Source organism: Bombina bombina, chromosome 10 (genome assembly GCF_027579735.1).
Source record: "Bombina bombina isolate aBomBom1 chromosome 10, aBomBom1.pri, whole genome shotgun sequence".
NCBI classification, from domain to species: Eukaryota; Metazoa; Chordata; class Amphibia; order Anura; family Bombinatoridae; genus Bombina; species Bombina bombina.
Genome location: NC_069508.1, coordinates 98,323,503 through 98,349,353, shown reverse-complemented (window position 1 = coordinate 98,349,353; position 25,851 = coordinate 98,323,503). Strand labels below are relative to the sequence as shown.

The following is a 25,851-nucleotide window of genomic DNA, read 5'->3' as shown; positions in this document are numbered from 1 at the left end:
GTCTCAGTCTGATTCCTGGCACCCTGACATTACGCAAAGGCCATTAATCCTGATGGTGCTAATAATCCGCCATTACCTGCCATAATTTCCAGGATGGATGTACAGGATCACCGCTTGGATCAATTTGCACTAGCCCTGCAAACCCTGCTGACTCGCACTGCACATTTGGACCAAAGTGTCCCGCAAGTTATGGCTGCTCCTGTTTCCGCTGCTGCACCTATGCCTACCAGGAGCATGTCCGGTTCTGCACCTCTACCTCAGCGATATGGAGCCGATCCTATTCAGTGTAGAGGGTTTTTGAACCAGGTCGGCATTTACTTTGAGATGTTACCTCAGGCGTTTCCCTCTGACAGAGCTAAGGTGGGATTTCTCATCTCGTTACTCTCTGACACAGCTCTTGCCTGGGCTAATCCCTTGTGAGAGACTAATAAACCTGTGATTTCAAATTACCCTGAATTTGTGGCCTCCATTCGAAGGGTATTTGATGTTCCGGCTCGCTCCTACTCTGCTGCCAAACGACTCATGTCCATTCAGCAAGGTACAAGATCTGTTGCTCAGTATGCTATTGAGTTCCGTACGCTTGCCACAGAGGAAGGTTGGAACAATGAAGCCCTTGTTGCCCCCTTCTTTCATGGGCTCTCTGATGCGATTAAAGACGAAGTTGCTGTCAGAGATTTACCAGAGGATCTCAAGGCATTGGTGTCTTTTTTGATCCTAATTGACATCCGACTCAGAGAGAGGCCCTCTTTCAAGGAGTGCTTGCGGAAGTCTCCTGTTCCGTTGTCTCCTACGTGTTCGTTCCCACCCATGCCTCCCTCTCCTCCCATGCCTCCTGGTCCCGAGTCACCAGGTACTGCTGAGCCGATGCAGCTGGGATTCACGCGTCTCTCCGCGGCGGAGAGGGCCTTTAGGAGGAGGGAGGGGCTCTGCCTCTATTGTGGGTTACAGGGCCACCTTTTGAAGTCTTGTCCTACACGGCCGGGAAACGCTCACACCTAACGTCCTGTCGGGAGCAGACTTTGGGTGGTTTATCCCCGTCCCCGGAACCGCTTAAGGAGAAACCTTTGGTCACAGTTGTCCTATCCTGGGTGGACTCCTCCATAGTCACCCAGGCTCTTGTTGACTCCGGTGCTGCGGGCTATTTCATTGACAGTGCTTTTGTATCAAAGCACTCCATTCCCATTTTGCCTCGATCCGTTCTGCTTGCTATTGAGGCCATTGATGGTAGGCCCCTTCAGCCCGCACTCGTTACTCACGAAACTGCTCCATTGTCCATGGCTGTTGGGGCTCTCCATTTTGAAACCCTCCAGTTCCAGGTGATAAACTCTCCGCATTTTCCTGTTGTTCTGGGTTATCCCTGACTCCAAAAGCACAATCCCAGTCTCGACTGGCGCAGGTCCGAAATTTTGTCGTGGTCTCTGCAATGTATTTCCACTTGTCTTCGGAAACCAGTTAAAGTCTTGTGCACTTCTTCGGTATCTCAATTGCCAGAGGAGTACAGAGAGTTCCTAGACATGTTTGACAAGCTGCGTGCCGGTACGTTGCCTCCTCACAGGTCTTACGATTGTGCCATAGACCTGCAACACGGAGCCATTCCTCCTCGGGGCCGGGTGTACCCTCTGTCTGTTGCAGAGAATTGTGCTATGGAGGAGTATGTTGCCGATGCTCTGTCGCGGGGGATCATCCGTAAATCCTGCTCTCCTGCAGGGGCTGGCTTCTTCTTTGTGAAGAAAAAGGGTGGCGAGTTAAGACCATGTATCAATTATAGGGGTCTTAATCGTCTTACCATTAAGAATGCTTACCCTATTCCGTATATTACAGAACTCTTTGACCGCCTCAAGGGAGCTACGGTCTTTACTAAACTTGATTTGAGAGGAGCGTACAATCTCGTTAGGATTAAGGAGTGCCACAAATGGAAAACAGCATTTAACACCAGGAGCGGCATTATGAGTATCTTGTAATGCCCTTTAGCCTATGTAATGCTCCTGCTGTTTTTCAGGAATTTATTAATGATGTCCTACGAGATATGTTGCAACAGTGTGTTGTGGTGTACTTAGACGACATCCTCATACACTCACCCATACTTGAGGCTCATCGTTCTGATGTTGCACGGGTTCCTCAGAGACTACGTGAGAACGGCCTGTTTTGTAAACTCGAGAAAAACATAATTTATGTAAGAACTTACCTGATAAATTCATTTCTTTCATATTAGCAAGAGTCCATGAGCTAGTGACGTATGGGATATACATTCCTACCAGGAGGGGCAAAGTTTCCCAAACCTCAAAATGCCCATAAATACACCCCTCACCACACCCACAATTCAGTTTAACGAATAGCCAAGAAGTGGGGTGATAAAAAAGTGCGAAAGCATATAAAATAAGGAATTGGAATAATTGTGCTTTATACAAAATCAAAACCACCACAAAAAAAGGGCGGGCCTCATGGACTCTTGCTAATATGAAAGAAATGAATTTATCAGGTAAGTTCTTACATAAATTATGTTTTCTTTCATGTAATTAGCAAGAGTCCATGAGCTAGTGACGTATGGGATAATGATTACCCAAGATGTGGATCTTTCCACACTAGAGTCACTAGAGAGGGAGGGATAAAACAAAGACAGCCAATTCCTGCTGAAAATAATCCACACCCAAAATAAAGTTTAATGAAAAACATAAGCAGAAGATTCAAACTGAAACCGCTGCCTGAAGTACTTTTCTACCAAAAACTGCTTCAGAAGAAGAAAATACATCAAAATGGTAGAATTTAGTAAAAGTATGCAAAGAGGACCAAGTTGCTGCTTCGCAAATCTGATCAACCGAAGCTTCATTCCTAAACGCCCAGGAAGTAGAAACTGACCTAGTAGAATGAGCTGTAATCCTCTGAGGCGGAGTTTTACCCGACTCAACATAGGCAAGATGAATTAAAGATTTCAACCAAGATGCCAAAGAAATGGCAGAAGCTTTCTGGCCTTTTCTAGAACCGGAAAAGATAACAAATAGACTAGAAGTCTTTCAGAAAGATTTAGTAGCTTCAACATAATATTTCAAAGCTCTAACAACATCCAAAGAATACAACGATTTCTCCTTAGAATTCTTAGGATTAGGACATAATGAAGGAACCACAATTTCTCTACTAATGTTGTTGGAATTCACAACTTTAGGTAAAAATTCAAAAGAAGTTCGCAACACCGCCTTATCCTGATGAAAAATCAGAAAAGGAGACTCACAAGAAAGAGCAGATAATTCAGAAACTCTTCTGGCAGAAGAGATGGCCAAAAGGAACAACACTTTCCAAGAAAGTAATTTAATGTCCAATGAATGCATAGGTTCAAATGGAGGAGCTTGAAGAGCCCCCAGAACCAAATTCAAACTCCAAGGAGGAGAAATTGACTTAATGACAGGTTTTATACGAACCAAAGCTTGTACAAAACAATGAATATCAGGAAGAATAGCAATCTTTCTGTGAAAAAGAACAGAAAGAGCAGAGATTTGTCCTTTCAAGGAACTTGCGGACAAACCCTTATCTAAACCATCCTGAAGAAACTGTAATATTCTCGGTATTCTAAAAGAATGCCAAGAAAAATGATGAGAAAGACACCAAGAAATATAAGTCTTCCAGACTCTATAATATATCTCTCTAGATACAGATTTACGAGCCTGTAACATAGTATTAATCACAGAGTCAGAGAAACCTCTTTGACCAAGAATCAAGCGTTCAATCTCCATACCTTTAAATTTAAGGATTTGAGATCCTGATGGAAAAAAGGACCTTGAGACAGAAGGTCTGGTCTTAACGGAAGAGTCCACGGTTGGCAAGAGGCCATCCGGACAAGATCCGCATACCAAAACCTGTGAGGCCATGCCGGAGCTACCAGCAGAACAAATGAGCATTCCTTCAGAATCTTGGAGATTACTCTTGGAAGAAGAACTAGAGGCGGAAAGATATAGGCAGGATGATACTTCCAAGGAAGTGATAATGCATCCACTGCCTCCGCCTGAGGATCCCGGGATCTGGACAGATACCTGGGAAGTTTCTTGTTTAGATGAGACGCCATCAGATCTATTTCTGGAAGTTCCCACATTTGAACAATCTGAAGAAATATCTCTGGGTGAAGAGACCATTCGCCCGGATGCAACGTTTGGCGACTGAGATAATCCGCTTCCCAATTGTCTATACCTGGGATATGAACCGCAGAGATTAGACAGGAGCTGGATTCCGCCCAAACCAAAATTCGAGATACTTCTTTCATAGCCAGAGGACTGTGAGTCCCTCCTTGATGATTGATGTATGCCACAGTTGTGACATTGTCTGTCTGAAAGCAAATGAACGATTCTCTCTTCAGAAGAGGCCAAAACTGAAGAGCTCTGAAAATTGCACGGAGTTCCAAAATATTGATCGTAATCTCACCTCCTGAGATTCCCAAACTCCTTGTGCTGTCAGAGATCCCCACACAGCTCCCCAACCTGTGAGACTTGCATCTGTTGAAATTACAGTCCAGGTCGGAAGCACAAAAGAAGCCCCCTGAATTAAACGATGGTGATCTGTCCACCACGTTAGAGAGTGTCGAACAATCGGTTTTAAAGATATTAATTGAGATATCTTTGTGTAATCCTTGCACCATTGATTCAGCATACAGAGCTGAAGAGGTCGCATGTGAAAACGAGCAAAGGGGATCGCATCCGATGCAGCAGTCATAAGACCTAGAATTTCCATGCATAAGGCTACCGAAGGGAATGATTGTGACTGAAGGTTTTGACAAGCTGAAATCAATTTTAGACGTCTCTTGTCTGTTAAAGACAGAGTCATGGACACTGAATCTATCTGGATACCCAGAAAGGTTACCCATTTCTGAGGAATCAATGAACTTTTTGGTGAATTGATCCTCCAACCATGATCTTGAAGAAACAACACAAGTCGATTCGTATGAGATTCTGCTAAATGTAAAGACTGAGCAAGTACCAAGATATCGTCCAAATAAGGAAATACCACAATACCCTGTTCTCTGATTACAGACAGAAGGGCACCGAGAACCTTTGTAAAAATTCTTGGAGCTGTAGCTAGGCCAAACGGCAGAGCCACAAACTGGTAATGCTTGTCCAGAAAAGAGAATCTCAGGAACTGATAATGATCTGGATGAATCGGAATATGCAGATATGCATCCTGTAAATCTATTGTGGACATATAATGCCCTTGCTGAACAAAAGGCAAGATAGTCCTTACAGTTACCATTTTGAACGTTGGTATCCTTACATAACGATTCAATATTTTTAGATCCAGAACTGGTCTGAAGGAATTCTCCTTCTTTGGTACAATGAAGAGATTTGAATAAAACCCCATCCCCTGTTCCAGAACTGGAACTGGCATAATTACTCCAGCCAACTCTAGATCTGAAACACAATTCAGAAATGCTTGAGCTTTCACTGGATTTACTGGGACACGGGAAAGAAAAAATCTCTTTGCAGGAGGTCTCATCTTGAAACCAATTCTGTACCCTTCTGAAACAATGTTCTGAATCCAAAGATTGTGAACAGATTTGATCCAAATTTCTTTGAAAAAAACGTAACCTGCCCCCTAGCTGAGCTGGAATGAGGGCCGCACCTTCATGTGGACTTAGAAGCAGGCTTTGCCTTTCTAGAAGGCTTGGATTTATTCCAGACTGGAGATGGTTTCCAAACTGAAACTGCTCCTGAGGATGAAGGATCAGGCTTTTGTTCTTTGTTGAAACGAAAGGAACGAAAACGATTATTAGCCCTGTTTTTACCCTTAGATTTTTTATCCTGTGGTAAAAAAGTTCCTTTCCCACCAGTAACAGTTGAGATAATAGAATCCAACTGAGAACCAAATAATTTGTTACCCTGGAAAGAAATGGAAAGAAGAGTTGATTTAGAAGCCATATCAGCATTCCAAGTTTTTTTTTTTTTTTTTTTTAAATCAAAGTTTTTTATTAAGGTATTTGATGATACAATATGCATACAATAACAACATGTAAATCATATTATCAACATAATCTGTCTATGTATTGGATAGTAGAGGGAAAATAACAATACATAAGCCCCCTCATAACTCACATGTCTAAACTCATGGATAAAACTACTAAGGGTTGTAAAATAACATATCCCATATTCAATTCTGTCATACATATTGACTATTCCAGCTATTTTCATTATACCCTACATTTTATTTTATGATTTGAGATTACTATAATACCTCTTAATGTAGTATAACTGCCTAATAGAACGATACTTACAAGAAGAATATTTAGAATAATACCATACAATTACAATTAGTGATGAGAGGTAAATGTTTAGCGCAGAAATAAGACTATATTGTAATGTAACACCTCCCAACCTAAGCCGGGTCACTCTTGTACCCTGAAGATAACACTTTAACTTGGGGAGGGTCTCAACTAACGTTCAAGGTCTCTCTTGGACCCAAACAAAGTTTGAAAATTATTAAAATTAACTGATGACATAACATATAATAAAAGGGAAAAAAAAGACAAACGAAAAGACTCAGGAACCTTCTTTTTCATAGTTGTGAAGAGGAACTACTATAGTGCACGGGTGATATAGGGAATTTAACTCAATGTATCTCTGCTTGGTTAGAAATCCCATGTTTGGTAAATTTAAAATGAACATATAGGCTACCCTGTCTAGGACAAGTGTGAAAACAAGCAAGCTCCAACCTGGGTAAAATAAAAGCAGGCAAGACTAGTATCCCCATAGCAAAATATCATACCTCGAGAGAGGTTAATCTATTAATTGTCCCCAGAGACAAGTAACTGCAGTCTGTCTCTATGAACTCAATGATCTGTATATAGACCCTTTCAGGATGCTAAGAGGAGTCTGCCACGTTTATAACAAACCTAGTCTCGTGTAGAGCAGTGCCCGTTACCAGCACTATATTAACGCTAACTATTTGTGATGCTTCGCCTTATGTGGGTGTGTTAGGGAACTGTCACACAAACACAGGATTATTTTAGTATCCCAAAATTAAATATGTTATATAAACTGGGCAGGTCTGAAATATTATAATACATCTTCTCTTTCTAAACTATCTGATAACTACCCAGTGTCTAGCTGACTATTCATCGTTAGCAATATATAAAACAAATATAACGACTATAGAGGTTTAATATACATTAAATATAGGCTACCTAATTCTTAAGTCTGAGGAGCAGAGCCCCCCCTCCCAGAAGCCAGAAAATGCAATCTGACTCAGCAATCACCCTTCTATATAAAAGATCATGTTCAATATGCTAAGTAAAACCTGTTTATATCATTGAAGACAAACCCACTTCCATATGCTATGCAACCCCTTACTAGCAACCTGTGAACATTATATATAAGGTTACATAAAGGATAATAAGTGGCTTAGCTATTTGAATAATTCAAGAGACCAACATTAATAGTTACCCAAAACTTGTATAACGTAAGCACCAGACATAGTGTTATGTAAAAGCACTAAAAAGGTAGTGTGGCTGTATGTGTAGGTAAAAAATCTTATACAACAAGTATCATTATATTTTCACAAGAGTCAAATATCCTGATGTAGTAACGGGAGAACATGGCCTCCGCTTCACATTGTCCAGAATTAGCCCACTCCTACTCTTGTGTGGCGTTTAAAATATAGATTATTCCCAATTTGATTTGCAATAGAACTGTCTGTCTGGTACTGTAGGACTGGAGAAATGATAAACCTGGTCTAACACAGTTCTCTTGCTGACGACTCCGTGTTGCTGCTGCTTCGTTGCGAGTCATAATCCGGGTCTCCAACAGACTGCAAGTGCTTGTTGTACTCTGACAAACCTACTGCCTGAATGGTCTTAAACCCCTCCTCACCACCGGGGGGACCGGCCGCATCCCGCTCCAACGGATCCGAGGGTAATGGTGCACACTGTATGTCCCATATCGCAGGTGGTAATTGTATAGGCAGCTCCGTGCTCTGAACCCCGGATTGGCTGTACTTTTGATCCATATTGTTTAGTGTCTCACACTGGGTTATTTTTGATGTCCAGTCCAAAGATCTCAAAGGCCAGACTATGCTTGTAATTGCTTCAGGCTCCCCAGAAACTTCCGGAAGTGTGCTCTGTGAGCTCATGGCTTCTCTGCATATGTCGTTAAGCTCAGCAAATCTATGATCTATCAAATGCCCTAAAGCCTCTAATTTGACTCGTAACATGTCCTCCATGTTAATAATGTTATGTGAGATTCCTGTTAGTGAAATAAAGTGTGGCAGATAAATACTGCGCTACTCTGAAAATCTGGGTATCCGAGGGGGAGATACAAGTGTGTAAAAGTGCTGCGGCCTGTTTTCTGAATCAAATCAGATTGAATCTAGCAGGTAGGATCAGAAATATAAGGGTATTATTAATCTCTGTGTTTTCTCCCATGTCAGATTGTGGACTTACATAACCAAATTCTAAGTTATGAAGGAGATATGTAATACGTAGTTATATTCTCTTGAAGAGCTTCACAAAGTTGCTGCTGATCATGGCCGCGGTCAGGACACGCCCCCAGCATTCCAAGTTTTAAGCCATAAAGCTCTTCTAGCTAAAATAGCTAGAGACATAAACCTGACATCAACTCTGATAATATCAAAAATGGCATCACAGATAAAATTATTAGCATGCTGAAGAAGAATAATAATATTATGAGAATCATGATCTGTTACTTGTTGCGCTAAAGTCTCCAACCAAAAAGTTGAAGCTGCAGCAACATCAGCTAATGATATAGCAGGTCTAAGAAGATTACCTGAACACAGAAAAGCTTTTCTTAGAAAGGATTCAATTTTCCTATCTAAAGGATCCTTAAACGAAGTACCATCTGACGTAGGAATAGTAGTACGTTTAGCAAGGGTAGAAATAGCCCCATCAACTTTAGGGATTTTGTCCCAAAATTCTAATCTGTCAGACGGCACAGGATATAATTGCTTAAAACGTTTAGAAAGAGTAAATGAATTACCCAATTTATCCCATTCTCTGGAAATTACTTCAGAAATAGCATTAGGAACAGGAAAATCTTCTGGAATAACCACAGGAGATTTAAATACCTTATCTAAACGTTTAGAATTAGTATCAAGAGGACCAGAATCCTTAAGTAAAGGACGAATAAATTCCATTTTAAATAAATATGAAGATTTATCAGCATCAATCTCTGAGACAGAATCCTCTGAACCAGAAGAGTCATCAGAATCAGAATGATGATGTTCATTTAAAAATTCATCTGTAGAGAGAGAAGTTTTAAAAGATTTTTTATGTTTACTAGAAGGAGAAATAACAGACATAGCCTTCTTGATGGATTCAGAAACAAAATCTCTTATGTTATCAGGAACATTCTGCACCTTAGATGTTGAAGGAACTGCAACAGGCAATGGTACATTACTAAAGGAAATATTATCTGCATTAACAAGTTTGTCATGACAATTAGTACAAACAACAGCCGGAGGAATAGCTACCAAAAGTTTACAGCAGATACACTTAGCTTTGGTAGTTCCAGCACTAGACAGCGATTTTCCTGAAGTATCTTCTGACTCAGATGCAACGTGAGACATCTTGCAATATGTAAGAGAAAAAACAACATATAAAGCAAAATTGATCAAATTCCTTAAATGACAGTTTCAGGAATGGGAAAAAATGCCAATAAACAAGCTTCTAGTAACCAGAAGCAAAGAAAAAATGAGACTGAAATAATGTGGAGACAAAAGCGACGCCCATATTTTTTTAGCGCCAAATAAGACGCCCACATTATTTGGTGCCTAAATGCTTTTTGGCGCCAAAAATGACGCCACATCCGGAACGCCGACATTTTTGGCGCAAAAGGACGTCAAAAAAATGACGCAACTTCCGGCGACACGTATGATGCCGGAAACAGAAAAGATTTTTTGCGCCAAAAAAGTCAGCGCCAAGAATGACGCAATAAAATGAAGCATTTTCAGCCCCCGCGAGCCTAACAGCCCACAGGGAAAAAGAGTCAAATTTTTTAAGGTAAGAAAAAATGATTGATTCAAATGCATTATCCCAAATATGAAACTGACTGTCTGAAAATAAGGAATGTTGAACATCCTGAGTCAAGGCAAATAAATGTTTGAATACATATATTTAGAACTTTATAAATAAAGTGCCCAACCATAGCTTAGAGTGTCACAGAAAATAAGATTTACTTACCCCAGGACACTCATCTACATGTTTGTAGAAAGCCAAACCAGTACTGAAACGAAAATCAGCAGAGGCAATGGTATATAAATAAGAGTATATCGTCGATCTGAAAAGGGAGGTAAGAGATGAATCTCTAAGACCGATAACAGAGAACCTATGAAATAGACCCCGTAGAAGGAGATCACTGCATTCAAATAGGCAATACTCTCCTCACATCCCTCTGACATTCACTGCACGCTGAGAGGAAAACCGGGCTCCAACTTGCTGCGGAGCGCATATCAACGTAGAATCTAGCACAAACTTACTTCACCACCTCCATAGGAGGCACAGTTTGTAAAACTGAATTGTGGGTGTGGTGAGGGGTGTATTTATAGGCATTTTGAGGTTTGGGAAACTTTGCCCCTCCTGGTAGGAATGTATATCCCATACGTCACTAGCTCATGGACTCTTGCTAATTACATGAAAGAAAATCAAAAACCACCACAAAAAGGGTGGGCCTCATGGACTCTTGCTAATATGAAAGAAATGAATTTATCAGGTAAGTTCTTACATAAATTATGTTTTCTTTCATGTAATTAGCAAGAGTCCATGAGCTAGTGACGTATGGGATAATGACTACCCAAGATGTGGATCTTTCCACGCAAGAGTCACTAGAGAGGGAGGGATAAAATAAAGACAGCCAATTCCTGCTGAAAATAATCCACACCCAAAATAAAGTTTAATGAAAACATAAGCAGAAGATTCAAACTGAAACCGCTGCCTGAAGTACTTTTCTACCAAAAACTGCTTCAGAAGAAGAAAATACATCAAAATGGTAGAATTTAGTAAAAGTATGCAAAGAAGACCAAGTTGCTGCTTTGCAAATCTGATCAACCGAAGCTTCATTCCTAAACGCCCAGGAAGTAGAAACTGACCTAGTAGAATGAGCTGTAATCCTTTGAGGCTGAGTTTTACCCGACTCGACATAGGCATGATGAATTAAAGATTTCAACCAAGATGCCAAAGAAATGGCAGAAGCTTTCTGACCTTTTCTGGAACCGGAAAAGATGACAAATAGACTAGAAGTCTTACGGAAAGACTTAGTAGCTTCAACATAATATTTCAAAGCTCTAACAACATCCAAAGAATGCAACGATTTCTCCTTAGAATTCTTAGGATTAGGACATAATGAAGGAACCACAATTTCTCTACTAATGTTGTTGGAATTCACAACCTTAGGTAAAAATTCAAAAGAAGTTCGCAACACCGCCTTATCCTGGTGAAAAATCAGAAAAGGAGATTCACAAGAAAGAGCAGATAATTCAGAGACTCTTCTGGCAGAAGAGATGGCCAAAAGGAACAAAACTTTCCAAGAAAGTAATTTAATATCCAATGAATGCATGGGTTCAAAAGGAGGAGCTTAAAGAGCCCCCAGAACCAAATTCAAACTCCAAGGAGGAGAAATAGACTTAATGACAGGTTTTATACGAACCAAAGCTTGTACAAAACAATGAATATCAGGAAGATTAGCAATCTTTCTGTGAAAAAGAACAGAAAGAGCAGAGATTTGTCCTTTCAAGGAACTTGCGGACAAACCTTTATCTAAACCATCCTGAAGAAACTGTAAAATTCTCGGAATTCTAAAAGAATGCCAGGAAAAATGATGAGAAAGACACCAAGAAATATAAGTCTTCCAGACTCTATAATATATCTCTCTAGATACAGATTTACGAGCCTGTAACATAGTATTAATCACAGAGTCAGAGAAACCTCTTTGACCAAGAATCAAGCGTTCAATCTCCATACCTTTAAATTTAAGGATTTGAGATCCTGATGGAAAAAAGGACCTTGCGACAGAAGGTCTGGTCTTAACGGAAGAGTCCACGGTCGGCAAGAGGCCATCCGAACAAGATCCGCATACCAAAACCTGTGAGGCCATGCTGGAGCTACCAGCAGAACAAACGAGCATTCCTTCAGAATTTTGGAGATTACTTTTGGAAGAAGAACTAGAGGCGGAAAGATATAGGCAGGATGATACTTCCAAGGAAGTGATAATGCATCCACTGCCTCCGCCTGAGGATCCCGGGATCTGGACAGATACCTGGGAAGTTTCTTGTTTAGATGAGAAGCCATCAGATCTATTTCTGGAAGTTCCCACATTTGAACAATCTGAAGAAATACCTCTGGGTGAAGAGACCATTCGCCCGGATGCAAAGTTTGGCGACTGAGATAATCCGCTTCCCAATTGTCTATACCTGGGATATGAACCGCAGAGATTAGACAGGAGCTGGATTCCGCCCAAACCAGAATTCGAGATACTTCTTTCATAGCCAAAGGACTGTGAGTCCTCCCCTGATGATTGATGTATGCCACAGTTGTGACATTGTCTGTCTGAAAACAAATGAACGATTCTCTCTTCAGAAGAGGCCAAGACTGAAGAGCTCTGAAAATTGCACGGAGTTCCAAAATATTGATCGGTAATCTCACCTCCTGAGATTCCCAAACTCCTTGTGCCGTCAGAGACCCCCACACAGCTCCCCAACCTGTAAGACTTGCATCTGTTGAAATTACAGTCCAGGTCGGAAGAACAAAAGAAGCCCCCTGAACTAAACAATGGTGATCTGTCCACCACGTCAGAGAGTGTCGTACAATCGGTTTTAAAGATATTAATTGAGATATTTTTGTGTAATCCCTGCACCATTGGTTCAGCATACAGAGCTGAAGAGGTCGCATGAGAAAACGAGCAAAGGGGATCGCGTCCGATGCAGCAGTCATAAGACCTAGAATTTCCATGCATAAGGCTACCGAAGGGAATGATTGTGACTGAAGGTTTCGACAAGCTGAAATCAATATTAGACGTCTCTTGTCTGTCAAAGACAGAGTCATGGACACTGAATCTATCTGGAAACCCAAAAAGGTTACCAGTGACTGAGGAATCAATGAACTTTTTAGTGAATTGATCCTCCAACCATGATCTTGAAGAAACAACACAAGTCGATTCGTATGAGATTCTGCTAAATGTGAAGACTGAGCAAATACCAAGATATCGTCCAAATAAGGAAATACCACAATACCCTGTTCTCTGATTACAGACAGAAGGGCACCGAGAACCTTTGTAAAAATTCTTGGAGCTGTAGCTAGGCCAAACGGCAGAGCCACAAACTGGTAATGCTTGTCCAGGAAAGAGAATCTCAGAAACTGATAGTGAGCTGGATGAATCGGAATATGCAGATATGCATCCTGTAAATCTATTGTAGACATATAATGCCCTTGCTGAACAAAAGGCAGGATAGTCCTTACAGTTACCATTTTGAATGTTGGTATCCTTACATAACGATTCAATATTTTTAGATCCAGAACTGGTCTGAAGGAATTCTCCTTCTTTGGTACAATGAAGAGATTCAAATAAAACCCCAGCCCCTGTTCCAGAACTGGAACTGGCATAATTACCCCAGCCAACTCTAGATCTGAAACACATTTCAGAAATGCTTGAGCTTTCACTGGGTTTACTGGGACACGGGAAAGAAAAAATCTCTTTGCAGGAGGTCTTATCTTGAAACCAATTCTGTACCCTTCTGAAACAATGTTCTGAATCCAAAGATTGTGAACAGAATTGATCCAAATTTCTTTGAAAAAACGTAATCTGCCCCCTACCAGCTGGGCTGGAATGAGGGCCGCACCTTCATGTGGACTTAGAAGCTGGCTTTGCTTTTCTAGAAGGCTTGGATTTATTCCAGACTGGAGATGGTTTCCAAACTGAAACTGCTCCTGAGGATGAAGGATCAGGCTTTTGTTCTTTGTTGAAACGAAAGGAACGAAAACGATTATTAGCCCTGTTTTTACCCTTAGATTTTTTATCCTGTGGTAAAAAAGTTCCTTTCCCACCAGTAACAGTTGAGATAATAGAATCCAACTGAGAACCAAATAATTTATTACCCTGGAAAGAAAGGGAAAGTAGAGTCGATTTAGAAGACATATCAGCATTCCAAGTTTTAAGCCATAAAGCTCTTCTAGCTAAAATAGCTAGAGACATAAACCTGACATCAACTCTGATAATATAAAAAATGGCATCACAGATAAAATTATTAGCATGTTGAAGAAGAATAATAATATTATGAGAATCATGATCTGTTACTTGTTGCGCTAAAGTTTCCAACCAAAAAGTTGAAGCTGCAGCAACATCAGCCAATGATATAGCAGGTCTAAGAAGATTACCTGAACACAGATAAGCTTTTCTTAGAAAGGATTCAATTTTCCTATCTAAAGGATCCTTAAAGGAAGTACCATCTGCCGTAGGAATAGTAGTGCGTTTAGCAAGGGTAGAAATAGCCCCATCAACTTTAGGGATTTTGTCCCAAAACTCTAATCTGTCGGACGGTACAGGATATAATTGCTTAAAACGTTTAGAAGGAGTAAATGAATTACCCAAATTATTCCATTCTCTGGAAATTACTTCAGAAATAGCACCAGGAACAGGAAAAACCTCTGGAATAACCACAGGAGATTTAAAGACCTTGTCTAAACGTTTAGATTTAGTATCAAGAGGACCAGAATCCTCAATTTCTAATGCAATTAGGACTTCTTTAAGTAAAGAACGGATAAATTCCATTTTAAATAAATATGACGATTTATCAGCATCAACCTCTGAGACAGAATCCTCTGTATCAGAAGAATCATTAGAATCAGAATGATGATGTTCATTTAAAAATTCATCTGTATAAAGAGAAGTTTTAAAAGACTTTTTATGTTTACCAGAAGGAGGAATAACAGACATAGCCTTCTTAATGGATTCAGAAACAAAATCTCTTATGTTATCAGGAACACTCTGAACATTAGATGTTGATGGAACTGCAACAGGTAATGGTACTTTACTAAAGGAAATATTTTCTGCATTAACACGTTTGTCATGACAATTAATACAAACAACAGCTGGAGGAACAACTACCAAAAGTTTACAGCAGATACACTTAGCTTTGGTAGTTCCAGCACCAGGCAGCGATTTTCCAGTAGTATCTTCTGACTCAGTTGCAACGTGGGACATCTTGCAATATGTAATAGAAAAAAACAACATATAAAGCAAAATTGATCAAATTCCTTAAATGACAGTTTCAGGAATGGGAAAAAATGCCAGTGAACAAGCTTCTAGCAACCAGAAGCAATAAATAATGAGACTTAAATAAAGTGGAGACAAAATTGACGCCCACATTATTTGGCGCCTAAATGCTATTAGCGCCAAAAATGACGCCACATCCGGAACGCCGACATTTTTGGCGCAAAAAACGTCAAAAATGACGCAACTTCCGGCGACACGTATGACGCCGGAAACAGAAAAAAAATTTCGCGCCAAGAAAGTCCGCGCCAAGAATGACGCAATAAAATGAAGCATTTTCAGCCCTCGCGAGCCTAACAGCCCACAGGGAAAAAGTCAAATTTTAAGGTAAGAAAAAAATGATTGATTCAAATGCATTATCCCAAATATGAAACTGACTGTCTGAAATAAGGAAATACATATATTTAGAACTTTATAAAAAAGTGCCCAACCATAGCTTTAGAGTGTCACAGAAAATAAGACTTACTTACCCCAGGACACTCATCTACATGTTGTAGAAAGCCAAACCAGTACTGAAACGACAATCAGCAGAGGTAATGGTATATATATAAGAGTATATCGTCGATCTGAAAAGGGAGGTAAGAGATGAATCTCTACGACCGATAACAGAGAACCTATGAAATAGACCCCGTAGAAGGAGATCATTGAATTCAAACAGGCAATACTCTCCTCACATCCCTCTGACATTCACTGCACGCTGAGAGGAAAACCGGGCTCCAACCTGCTGCGGAGCGCATATCAACGTAGAATCTAGCACAAACTTACTTCACCACCTCCATAGGATGCAAAGTTTGTAAAACTGATTTGTGGGTGTGGTGAGGGGTGTATTTGTAGGCATTTTGAGGTTTGGGAAACTTTGCCCCTCCTGGTAGGAATGTATATCCCATACGTCACTAGCTCATGGACTCTTGCTAATTACATGAAAGAAATGTGAGTTCCATCAGACTCAAATAACCTTCCTAGGTAACGTTATCTCCGTTGCAGGGTTCTCCATGGATCCTGACAAGTTATCTGCAGTTCTGCAGTGGCCTCACCCAGTTGGTCTTCGGTCTATTCAATGTTTTTTGGGGTTCGCCAATTACTATAGAAAGTTTATTAAAAACTTTTCTTCCTTGGTCAAACCTATCACAGACATGACCCGTAAAGAGAATAATCCACTCCATTGGTCACCTACTGCCATTAAGGCCTTTGATAGTCTTAAGTCTGCCTTTGCTGCCGCTCCAGTTCTGGTTTATCCTAACCCTATCCTGCCTTTCGTTCTTGAGGTCGATGCGTCTGAGACTGGAGTAGGTGCCCTCTTGTCTCAACGTCCTACGCCTGACGGTTCCTTGCATCCGTGTGGTTTCTTCTCTAAGAAATTGTCTCCAGCGGAGTGCAATTATGAAATTGGCAATAGGGAATTACTGGCCATAATTTTGGCACTTAAGGAATGGAGGCATCTTCTCGAGAGTACTAGCGTACCCGTGCTCATTCTTACTGTCCACAAGAATTTAACTTATCTATCTGAAGCAAAACGTTTGTCGCCCCGACAGGCCAGATGGGAGCTATTTTTGTCTCGGTTTAATTATGTGGTCTCCTACCTGCCTGGTAGTACGAATGTTAGGGCTGATGCCCTCTCTCAACAATTTTCGCCTCTGTCCAAGGAGGAGTCTGTACCTACTCCTGTTATACCCCCTGACCATATTTTGGCTACCATACGTACTAATTTGACTTCTCCCTTGGGGGAGGAGATCCTGGCTGCACAAACCAATGCACCTCCTGAGAAACCTAGTGGTAAGTGTTTTGTTCCTGAGAATCTTCGAACTAAACCTTTTCACACTTACCACTATCCTAAAGCTGCAGGTCACCCAGGCAAGAACCAAATGATTTGGTCTGTCACTCGACAATTCTGGTGGCCAGGTCTTTGTTCTGATGTTGCTGCGTATGTTGCCTCCTGCTCAGTTTGTGCACAGAATAAGACTCCTCAACGTCTTCCTCTGGGTCTTCTTCAACCTATTGCTAATGGTGAGTGTCCTTGGACACATCTTTCCATGGACTTCATTGTCAAGCTCCCTGTTTCCAATGGCAATACTGTTATCCTTATGGTGGTTGACCGTTTTTCTAAAATGTCACATTGCATTCCCTTGATTAAGCTGCCTACCGCTCAGGAGCGTGCTTCAATATTTGCCCGGGAGGTCTTCCGTTTACATGGGTTACCCAAGGAGACAGTGTCGGACCGGGGTAGCCAGTTTGTCTCCAGATTTTGGCGTTCCTTTTGTGCTCAAATGGGGATCCAGCTTTCCTTCTCTTCGGCATATCACCCTCAATCCAATGGGGCTGCAGAACAGTCTAATCAAGCTCTGGAACAGTTCCTCCGTTGCTATGTCTCAGATCACCACAATAATTTGTCTGAACTGTTACCTTGGGCAGAGTTTGCTCGTAATAGTGCTATTAATGCTTCCTCCAAGATATCCCCGTTCATGGCGAATTATGGGTTTCAACCATCCTTGTTGCCCGATTCATTCATGTCTCAGGGTATTCCGGCTTTGGAGGAGCATCTCCGGCAACTCTGTTCCACATGGGTGCAGATTCAGGATTGCCTTCATCGCTCTATGCAGCGCCAAAAGTTCCAGGCTGATCGTAGGCGTCTGGCCGCACCTTCCTACCAGGTTGGTGAGAGAGTTTGGCTGTCCTCCCGCAACTTGAACCTTCGTGTGCCTTCCAATAAATTGGCACCCCGTTATGTTGGTCCTTTTCGAATACTCCGACGGGTTAATCCTGTGGCCTACGCTCTTGACCTTCATCCTGCTATGCGCATCTACGTTTTTCATGTCTCCCTCTTGAAACCATTGGTTTGTAATCGGTTTACCACTGTGTCGCCTCGTCCCCATCCTATCTTTGTTGCCAACCATGAGGAGTATGAGGTCAGCAACATTATTGACTCTCGTATGTCAAGGGGCCGTGTACAGTATTTGGTTCACTGGAGAGGCTACGGTCCGGAGAAGCATTCTTGGGTTCCCTCCTGTGATGTTCATGCTCCCGCCCTCCTCCGTGCCTTCCATGCCCGTTTCCCCAATAAGCCTTTTGTCCTCCCGCGGGGGAGGGGTCGTTGAGGGGAGGTTACTGTCAGGGTTTTTTCCCTGTTGTGTTTGCCATGTGCTGCTGGCAGCCATTTTATTCACTTCTCTTCCTGACTATGGTGCATTGTGGGGGATGCTGCTCAATTCCTGCACTTCCTTTTATGGCCAGACTGGTGTGCATCATCCATGTGAGACAGGATGCAGTCTCAGAATTGTGATGTCATCACTTATTATTTAAAGGGCCTCTGTTCAGTATGCTTTGCCTTTGCATTGTCTCAGACCTGTTTGTGAGAGTTCCTGTGTATTACCTGGCTGCCTGACGTCCTTCCTGGTTCCTGATCCCTGGCTTGTTCCTGACTCTGCTGTTTTCCTTGTTCCTGATTCCGGCTAGTCTGACTATTCGCTTTGGCTCCTGACTCGGCTCGTCTGACTACCAGCTCTGGTTTTGATTCCTGGCTTGTTATTTGACTTGTGGACTTTTTATTATTTTTTGCTATTAATAAAGGTGTGATTATTTTTGCACTTCTCGTCTCAGTCTGATTCCTGGCACCCTGACAGATAGAGAGATAGAGATAGAGAGAGTGATCCACAATGGTGAACCAAAGCTTACAAAGAGGGTCAAGTATGAATCAAAAGGCTCCACTTGCAGCCTGTTTCATTTTACAGTAAGATATTAAAGCTTTTTGCTCACAAACAGTGGAAGAAAAATAAATTTTGAAAATCACAAATAATTTAGCAACAATACAGAATCTAAAATCAACATAGTAAAATTCAGCTATATGTGAAAGAAGGATGGCTATAAGAACAGCTTTGAAAAAGAAAACCTCTGAAAAACTAATGGTCTGCCATTTCATGAAGAGAGGATTTACTTTAACCTCATTGAAAGATATAATTATTAACCATGTGCCAAAGCATGGTGCTGAGAGAGATTAGAATATTGCAACTGGAACTTAACTGGATCTTTAGTTTGTACACAATTATACCAAGGGACTAAACCTGGTTTCAGATTTCAAATGATGCACATAAAATATCTAGGTATGCAGACATGTTCGTTCCCAGTAATACCTCCCAGTTGGTGAGGGATTGTATGATACTACCTCATAGTCATGCATATACATCTACTTATATCCAAGGTGGCCAGACATGAACACAATAACTCCTTTCAAGGTCCGCATTGCCTGGTCAGTCTGCCCCTGCCGAGTAACTTACCTTGAGTTCAGAAATCCGCCACTACTGTCCTGGTGCTGTCACTGGTTGCGCAAGCTTTACTGTGAGTGGTTTATTTAAAGTTTGGTACGCTGAGCTGTCACACTCCACCTACGTAATCTTGCGCAGGCATGCTACGCTATTTACAGGCTGGACAAGTTTCTTAGGGAACAGTGCGGGATAGTTGTGGAGCTAAGGCTCGCGTGCCGACAGGCCGCTGCGCGCCATAGGTTCGCCATCACTGCTCTAGGGCTATAAGGACCCCATTAGTGCTTAAACTATTACTTCTGAGAGGGTAAACAGGGGTAGGGAGAGATTGGAGAGGAAAAGTGGAAGTGGAGAAAAAGATAGCATTGAGAAAGAGTGGAGAAAATAAAGGAGTGAAGATATTTAAAAGAGAAGAGAGAAAGAGTGTAAAGAGAAGATATGGCCTGAGAGAGAGAGAGAGAGAGAGAATGGAGGGGGTAAAAGAGAGATTGAAGAGAGGAGGGAATGGAGAAAGATAGATGACAGATAATTATAAAACAATATTTCCAGTTCTGCATAACCTCACAATAATGTCAACTCTCTGCTTTTTCTCTCCATTCAAAAACTTTCTGTTTCTGTCCAGCTGTTGTCTTCCCCAGAACCCTAGTTGATGTTGCTAACTGCATTGAACTTATTTTTGTTAATTTATTACTGTATATAGCATTATTATTAAATTTATGGTATAAAACAAAAACAATATTAAAAAGTACTGCACAATTATGTGTTTCACATTGGCTAAACATATGCAAAAAGGGGGGTTTAGTGGATGTGGTGTGGGCGGGATCAAAAGTGGTGAGTAACATTTTGGGCTGGCTAGTAGCTTAGGGCTTGAAATGTTGAGCCCTGTATATATATATATATATATATATATATATATATATATATATATATATATGTGTGTGTGTAAGCATATGGTTCTATATCCATTTTCCTTTAACTTTTCTTCTCTGAGAAATATGTATTTTTCAAATGGTTTTAGAATATGGGATTGTATATATTTTTAGATTGCATTAATATTAATTATTCTATTTTTGTCAAAAAGCCCCTAAGATTGCTTTCTGTCCAGCTCTGTGTATTATATTGTTCAATTATAATATGTTCATTGAGAGCATTAAACATTTTTTAAAGCTTGGGGGCGTCTTATATTTCTGTTCTTTTATGATTAAAATTCAACCTTCCAAAATATACATATTTATAAATTTGGTTTTCCCCCATATAGTTTCCATTGACATAGGAGAATTATATCTTCCTTCAAGGCCGCCATCAGGGGATGAAAGGGGTCACTAGTGTTAGGGGTCCGGTGGACCTGGGGTGTCCGCTTACATGAGCCCCAGATGCCAGAGTAGAGGTGCTGCCTTGCTTGTATTTTAAGAGAGGGAAAGGTAGGGATTGGGATATGTCCAGGAGTAAGGACCGAATCAGAGGAAGGCACAACATTACATTGGAGGTTTGGGAAGCAGGGAAGTAACCAATGTATTTATACGATGTTCACAGTGAGAAGCACTCCTGCTAGTGGCACACAGTTTGATTTTTACTGTGCACACCTTGTTTTTCCACTGAGCTTTTAGGATTAGGTGGCATAAACCTGGCAGTGGCTGCAAATAAAATTCAAACTGGCTGTGGCTCCCAGGCTGTTCCTGTACACTGGTTGTGGTCAGGTTACAGGCGAATCCAAGAGAGTACTCAAACAAGATGAAGGCAAGCAATATAGGACATTTTTAGTAATCTGATCTCTAACCTTTTTTTATCTGGACATTGTACATTACTTTGTGGGGGTGTTTATATATGTTTATATATATATATATATATATATATATATATATATATATATATATATATATATACACACACACACACACAGTATATATATATTAAAGGTGTCTTACCATGAAGATTACACAAATACTCTCTCATCTTCATCACCATTTTGGAGCGGAGTCTTAAATTGTGTTGCATCTGAGCACTACGTATATCCAGGTACCGATATTGCATTCTCAGAGCTTCTGATTTCTAAAATAATAATAATTTACTATACAGTAATATCCACTACATACATAATAATGTCTATAAATAAAAAAAGACAAGCAATAAATATTGATGCAGTACAGTAGAGAATTGTTCCCCTGGAACCGAAAGCAATTCTAACTTTGCCAACAAATTTAACCCACCATAATTGCCAAAACAATTGTTAGCTTTAGTTTTGGACCCTCACTGGTAAAGCTGAACACACATAAGGAAGAATGAAATGTGATATAACAATAATGATAATAATAACGTATAATAAACAACATGAAGAAACAAATTGGAACCCCTTTTGATTAACTTGGCTTGGGTGATATTGAGCTATTAAAGTTCTGATTAGTGAATACTATTGCACGAGCGTCTCATAATTGTACTAAATCTGAATCACACTATGGATTTTTTTCTTGTGTCTTTTTAGCATATATATATATATATATATATATATATATATATATATATATATATATATATATATATATATATATATATATATATATAAAACGGGTGGCTTTTTCTTATACATACTTATATATGAAATAATAACACCAATTGTGTCCACTACCAATGTAACCTTACTATTTGAGGAAAGGCAAGCAACACTTCATTTTATATTGTTAACAACCTTAAAAATAAGTTTTTGAAACACAATTGGTGTTCTTTTTTAATATACAAGTCCTTAGTAGACCCACATAATATAATATTGTCATAAAGGGGAGATTGTCCCTGCAACATCACACTAATAAATAATTGATGAACTTTGTAATGAGAAGCAAGTGTATTATCACTATGGCTTATTACTGAGTTACCTTGGGGTGGAGCCCAATAAAATATTTGCACTAGGACCCTCTGTTGAGTAAGTCTGCTACTGGTTCAGTGGCACCTATGTAAGGTCCCAAACTAAGGTAACCAAAAGTTCTGGGAACAATAGTGGGGATATACTTACTTAGACTTTATTTTTAATTCCAACACGTACCTAGTGGTGTTCCTCTATTTAAAGGGATATTAATTACTAAATATATGTCAGACAGAATGATGTATTCAAAGCACAAATTAGTCTGAAAATAAATATGCAGTTGTGTTTTTATTATATTAGTACTTTAGGTATTGAAAAAATAAGTGTGAAGTTTTAGTGACCAAATGGGCGCTGCCATGGTAGCCTAGGACAAATTAAAGGGACATGAAACCCAATTATTGCTTCTTTCATGATTCAGATAGAGCATACAATTTTAAAAAACTTTCCAATTTATTTCTATTATCAAATTTGCTTAGTTCTCATGTTATTCTTTCTTTAAGAGATATCTAGATAGGTAGCGTGCACTACATGACAGGAAATAGTGCTGCCATCTAGTGTTCTTGTCAACGTATAATATTGTAGCTGCCATATAGTGCTGCAGACACGTGCACACTCCTGAGCTTACCTTTCTGCTTTTCAACAAAGGATAACAAGAATACTTAGAGAATTTGATAATAGAAGTAAATTGGAAAGTTGTTTAAAATTGTATGTTCTATCTGAATCATGAAAGAAACATTTAGGGTTTTATGTCCCTTTAAGGACAGCATATCAGTCTGACCCTGACTTCACAGTACAGTCCAGCCCTGAAATACCAGGCAATCCCTCTCTGAACGAGAGAAACAGCAAATCCCCAGACGTTCGTTTCGGCCATTTGTGGGCCTCGTCAGTGAGGTGCAGCCATATCCCTCTAGGCACACTGAGCAACGGGTCCACGTCTGGCTTCCCGCATCACACTTAGGGAGACTTCCTTCAGGATCATAATTTGCATAAATAAAAAGAGAGAAGCGTTTAACCTGAGAACGAACAATAGCATAATAGTTTGTTCTATGGCTAGTTACCACCCAAGAAGCAGCCTCTTTATGCCCAACATGTGCCTGTAGCATATCAGTCTGATCCTGACTTCACAGTGCAGTCCAGCCCCGAAATACAAGGCAATCCCTCTCTGAACGAAAGTAACAGCAAAACCCCAGACGTACGTTTTGGCCTATTTTGGGCCTCGTCAGTAAGGTGCAGCTATATTCCTCTAGGCACACTGAGCAACGGGTCCACGTCTGGATTCCAGCATCACACTTAGGGAGACTTCCCTAAGTGTCATAATTTTCATAAATAAAAAGAGAGAAGCGCTCAACCCGGGAACAAACAATAGCATAATAGCTTGTTCTATGGCTAGTTACCACCCAAGAGGAAGCCTCTTTTTGATCAACATGTGCCTTTCACAGAGAAGAACTTTCCTAAAGCATATCAGTCTGATCCTGACTTCACAGTACAGTCCAGCCCCAAAATACCAGGCAATCCCTCTCTGAACGAGAGAAACAGCAAAACCCCAGACGTTTGTTCGTTCCCAGGTTGAGCGCTTCTCTCTTTTTATTTATGCAAATTATGACACTTAGGGAAGTCTCCCTAAGTGTGATGCGGGAATCCAGATGTGGACCCGATGCTCAGTGTGCCTAGAGGGATATTGCTGCACCTCACTGACGAGGCCCACAATAGGCCAAAACGTACGTCTGGGGTTTTGCTGTTTCTCTCGTTCAGAGAGGGATTGCCTGGTATTTTGGGGCTGGACTGTACTGTGAAGTCAGGATCTTTTAAACAACTTTTCAATTTACTTCTATTATTTAATTTGCTTCCTTCTCTTGTTATCCTTTGCTGAAAAATTTATCTTGGCAAGCTCAGGAGCCGCAATGAACCTAGGATCTAGCTGCTGATTGGTGGCTGCATATATATATTGATTGTTATTGGCTCACCAATGTGTTCAGTTAGAAACCAGAAGTACATTGCTGCTCCTTCAACAAATGATATCAAGAGAATGAAACAAATTAGATAATAGAGGTAAATTACAAAGTTGTTTAAAATTGTATTCTCTATCTGAATCATGAAAGACAATTTTTGGGTTTCATTTCCCTTTAAAGTAAAGTAGATGCTGCTTTTTGCCAGTTTCTTAATAAAGAAGGATTTTTATTTTAGGGTGCTGTGGACATGAATTTGAATAATGTGACCACACTCTTTTACACGGGAAGTTTTATTTACAGTGAGGGGGCATAAAGGGCTGTTGCAAATTGCCAGAAGCCCCACAAAGGTACAAATCCGGTAAGGTATTTGTCATTGCACACAGGACCATTCACATAAAAACATAATTTATGTAAGAACTTACCTGATAAATTCATTTCTTTCATATTGGCAAGAGTCCATGAGCTAGTGACATATGGGATATACAATCCTACCAGGAGGGGCAAAGTTTCCCAAACCTCAAAATGCCTATAAATACACCCCTCACCACACCCACAATTCAGTTTAACGAATAGCCAAGCAGTGGGGTGATAAAGAAAGGAGTAGAAAGCATCAACAAAGGACATTTGGAAATAATTGTGCTTTATACAAAAAATCATAACCACCATAAAAAGGGTGGGCCTCATGGACTCTTGCCAATATGAAAGAAATGAATTTATCAGGTAAGTTCTTACATAAATTATGTTTTCTTTCATGTAATTGGCAAGAGTCCATGAGCTAGTGACATATGGGATATCAATACCCAAGATGTGGAGTCTTCCACTCAAGAGTCACTAGAGAGGGAGGGAATAAAATAAAAACAGCCATATTCCGCTGAGAAAATAATACACAACCCAAAAATAAGTTATTTTCACTTTTGAAAGAAAAAAACTTAAATCAAAAAGCAGAAGAATCAAACTGAAACAGCTGCCTGAAGAACCTTTGTACCAAAAACTGCTTCCGAAGAAGCAAATACATCAAAATGGTAGAATTTAGTAAATGTATGCAAAGAGGACCAAGTAGCTGCTTTGCAAATCTGATCAACTGAAGCTTCATTCTTAAAAGCCCATGAAGTAGAGACTGATCTAGTAGAATGAGCTGTAATTCTCTGAGGCGGAGTTTTACCCGACTCAACATAGGCATGATGAATTAAAGATTTCAACCAAGATGCCAAAGAAATGGCAGAAGCTTTCTGGCCTTTTCTAGAACCGGAAAAGATGACAAATAGACTAGAAGTCTTTCGGAAAGTCTTAGTAGCTTCAACATAATATTTCAAAGCTCTAACAACATCCAAAGAATGCAATGATTTCTCCTTAGAATTCTTAGGATTAGGGCATAATGAAGGAACTACAATTTCTCTACTAATGTTGTTGGAATTCACAACCTTAGGTAAAAAGTCAAAAGAAGTTCGCAACACTGCCTTATCCTGATGAAAAATCAGAAAAGGAGACTCACAAGAAAGAGCAGATAGCTCAGAAACTCTTCTAGCAGAAGAGATAGCCAAAAGGAACAA

At 40.3% G+C, this 25,851-nt stretch overlaps 1 protein-coding gene across 1 annotated transcript in view; it reads right to left on the bottom strand.

Moving 5' to 3' along the window:
* Window positions 1-25,851, bottom strand: part of DARS2 (aspartyl-tRNA synthetase 2, mitochondrial) — a 346,110-nt gene that overhangs the window by 193,847 nt on the left and 126,412 nt on the right. Inside the window, exon 7 of the mRNA XM_053693260.1 lies at window positions 21,424-21,547. Coding sequence (XP_053549235.1) covers window positions 21,424-21,547 — 124 coding nt within the window. The remainder of the gene's footprint in view (window positions 1-21,423; window positions 21,548-25,851) is intronic.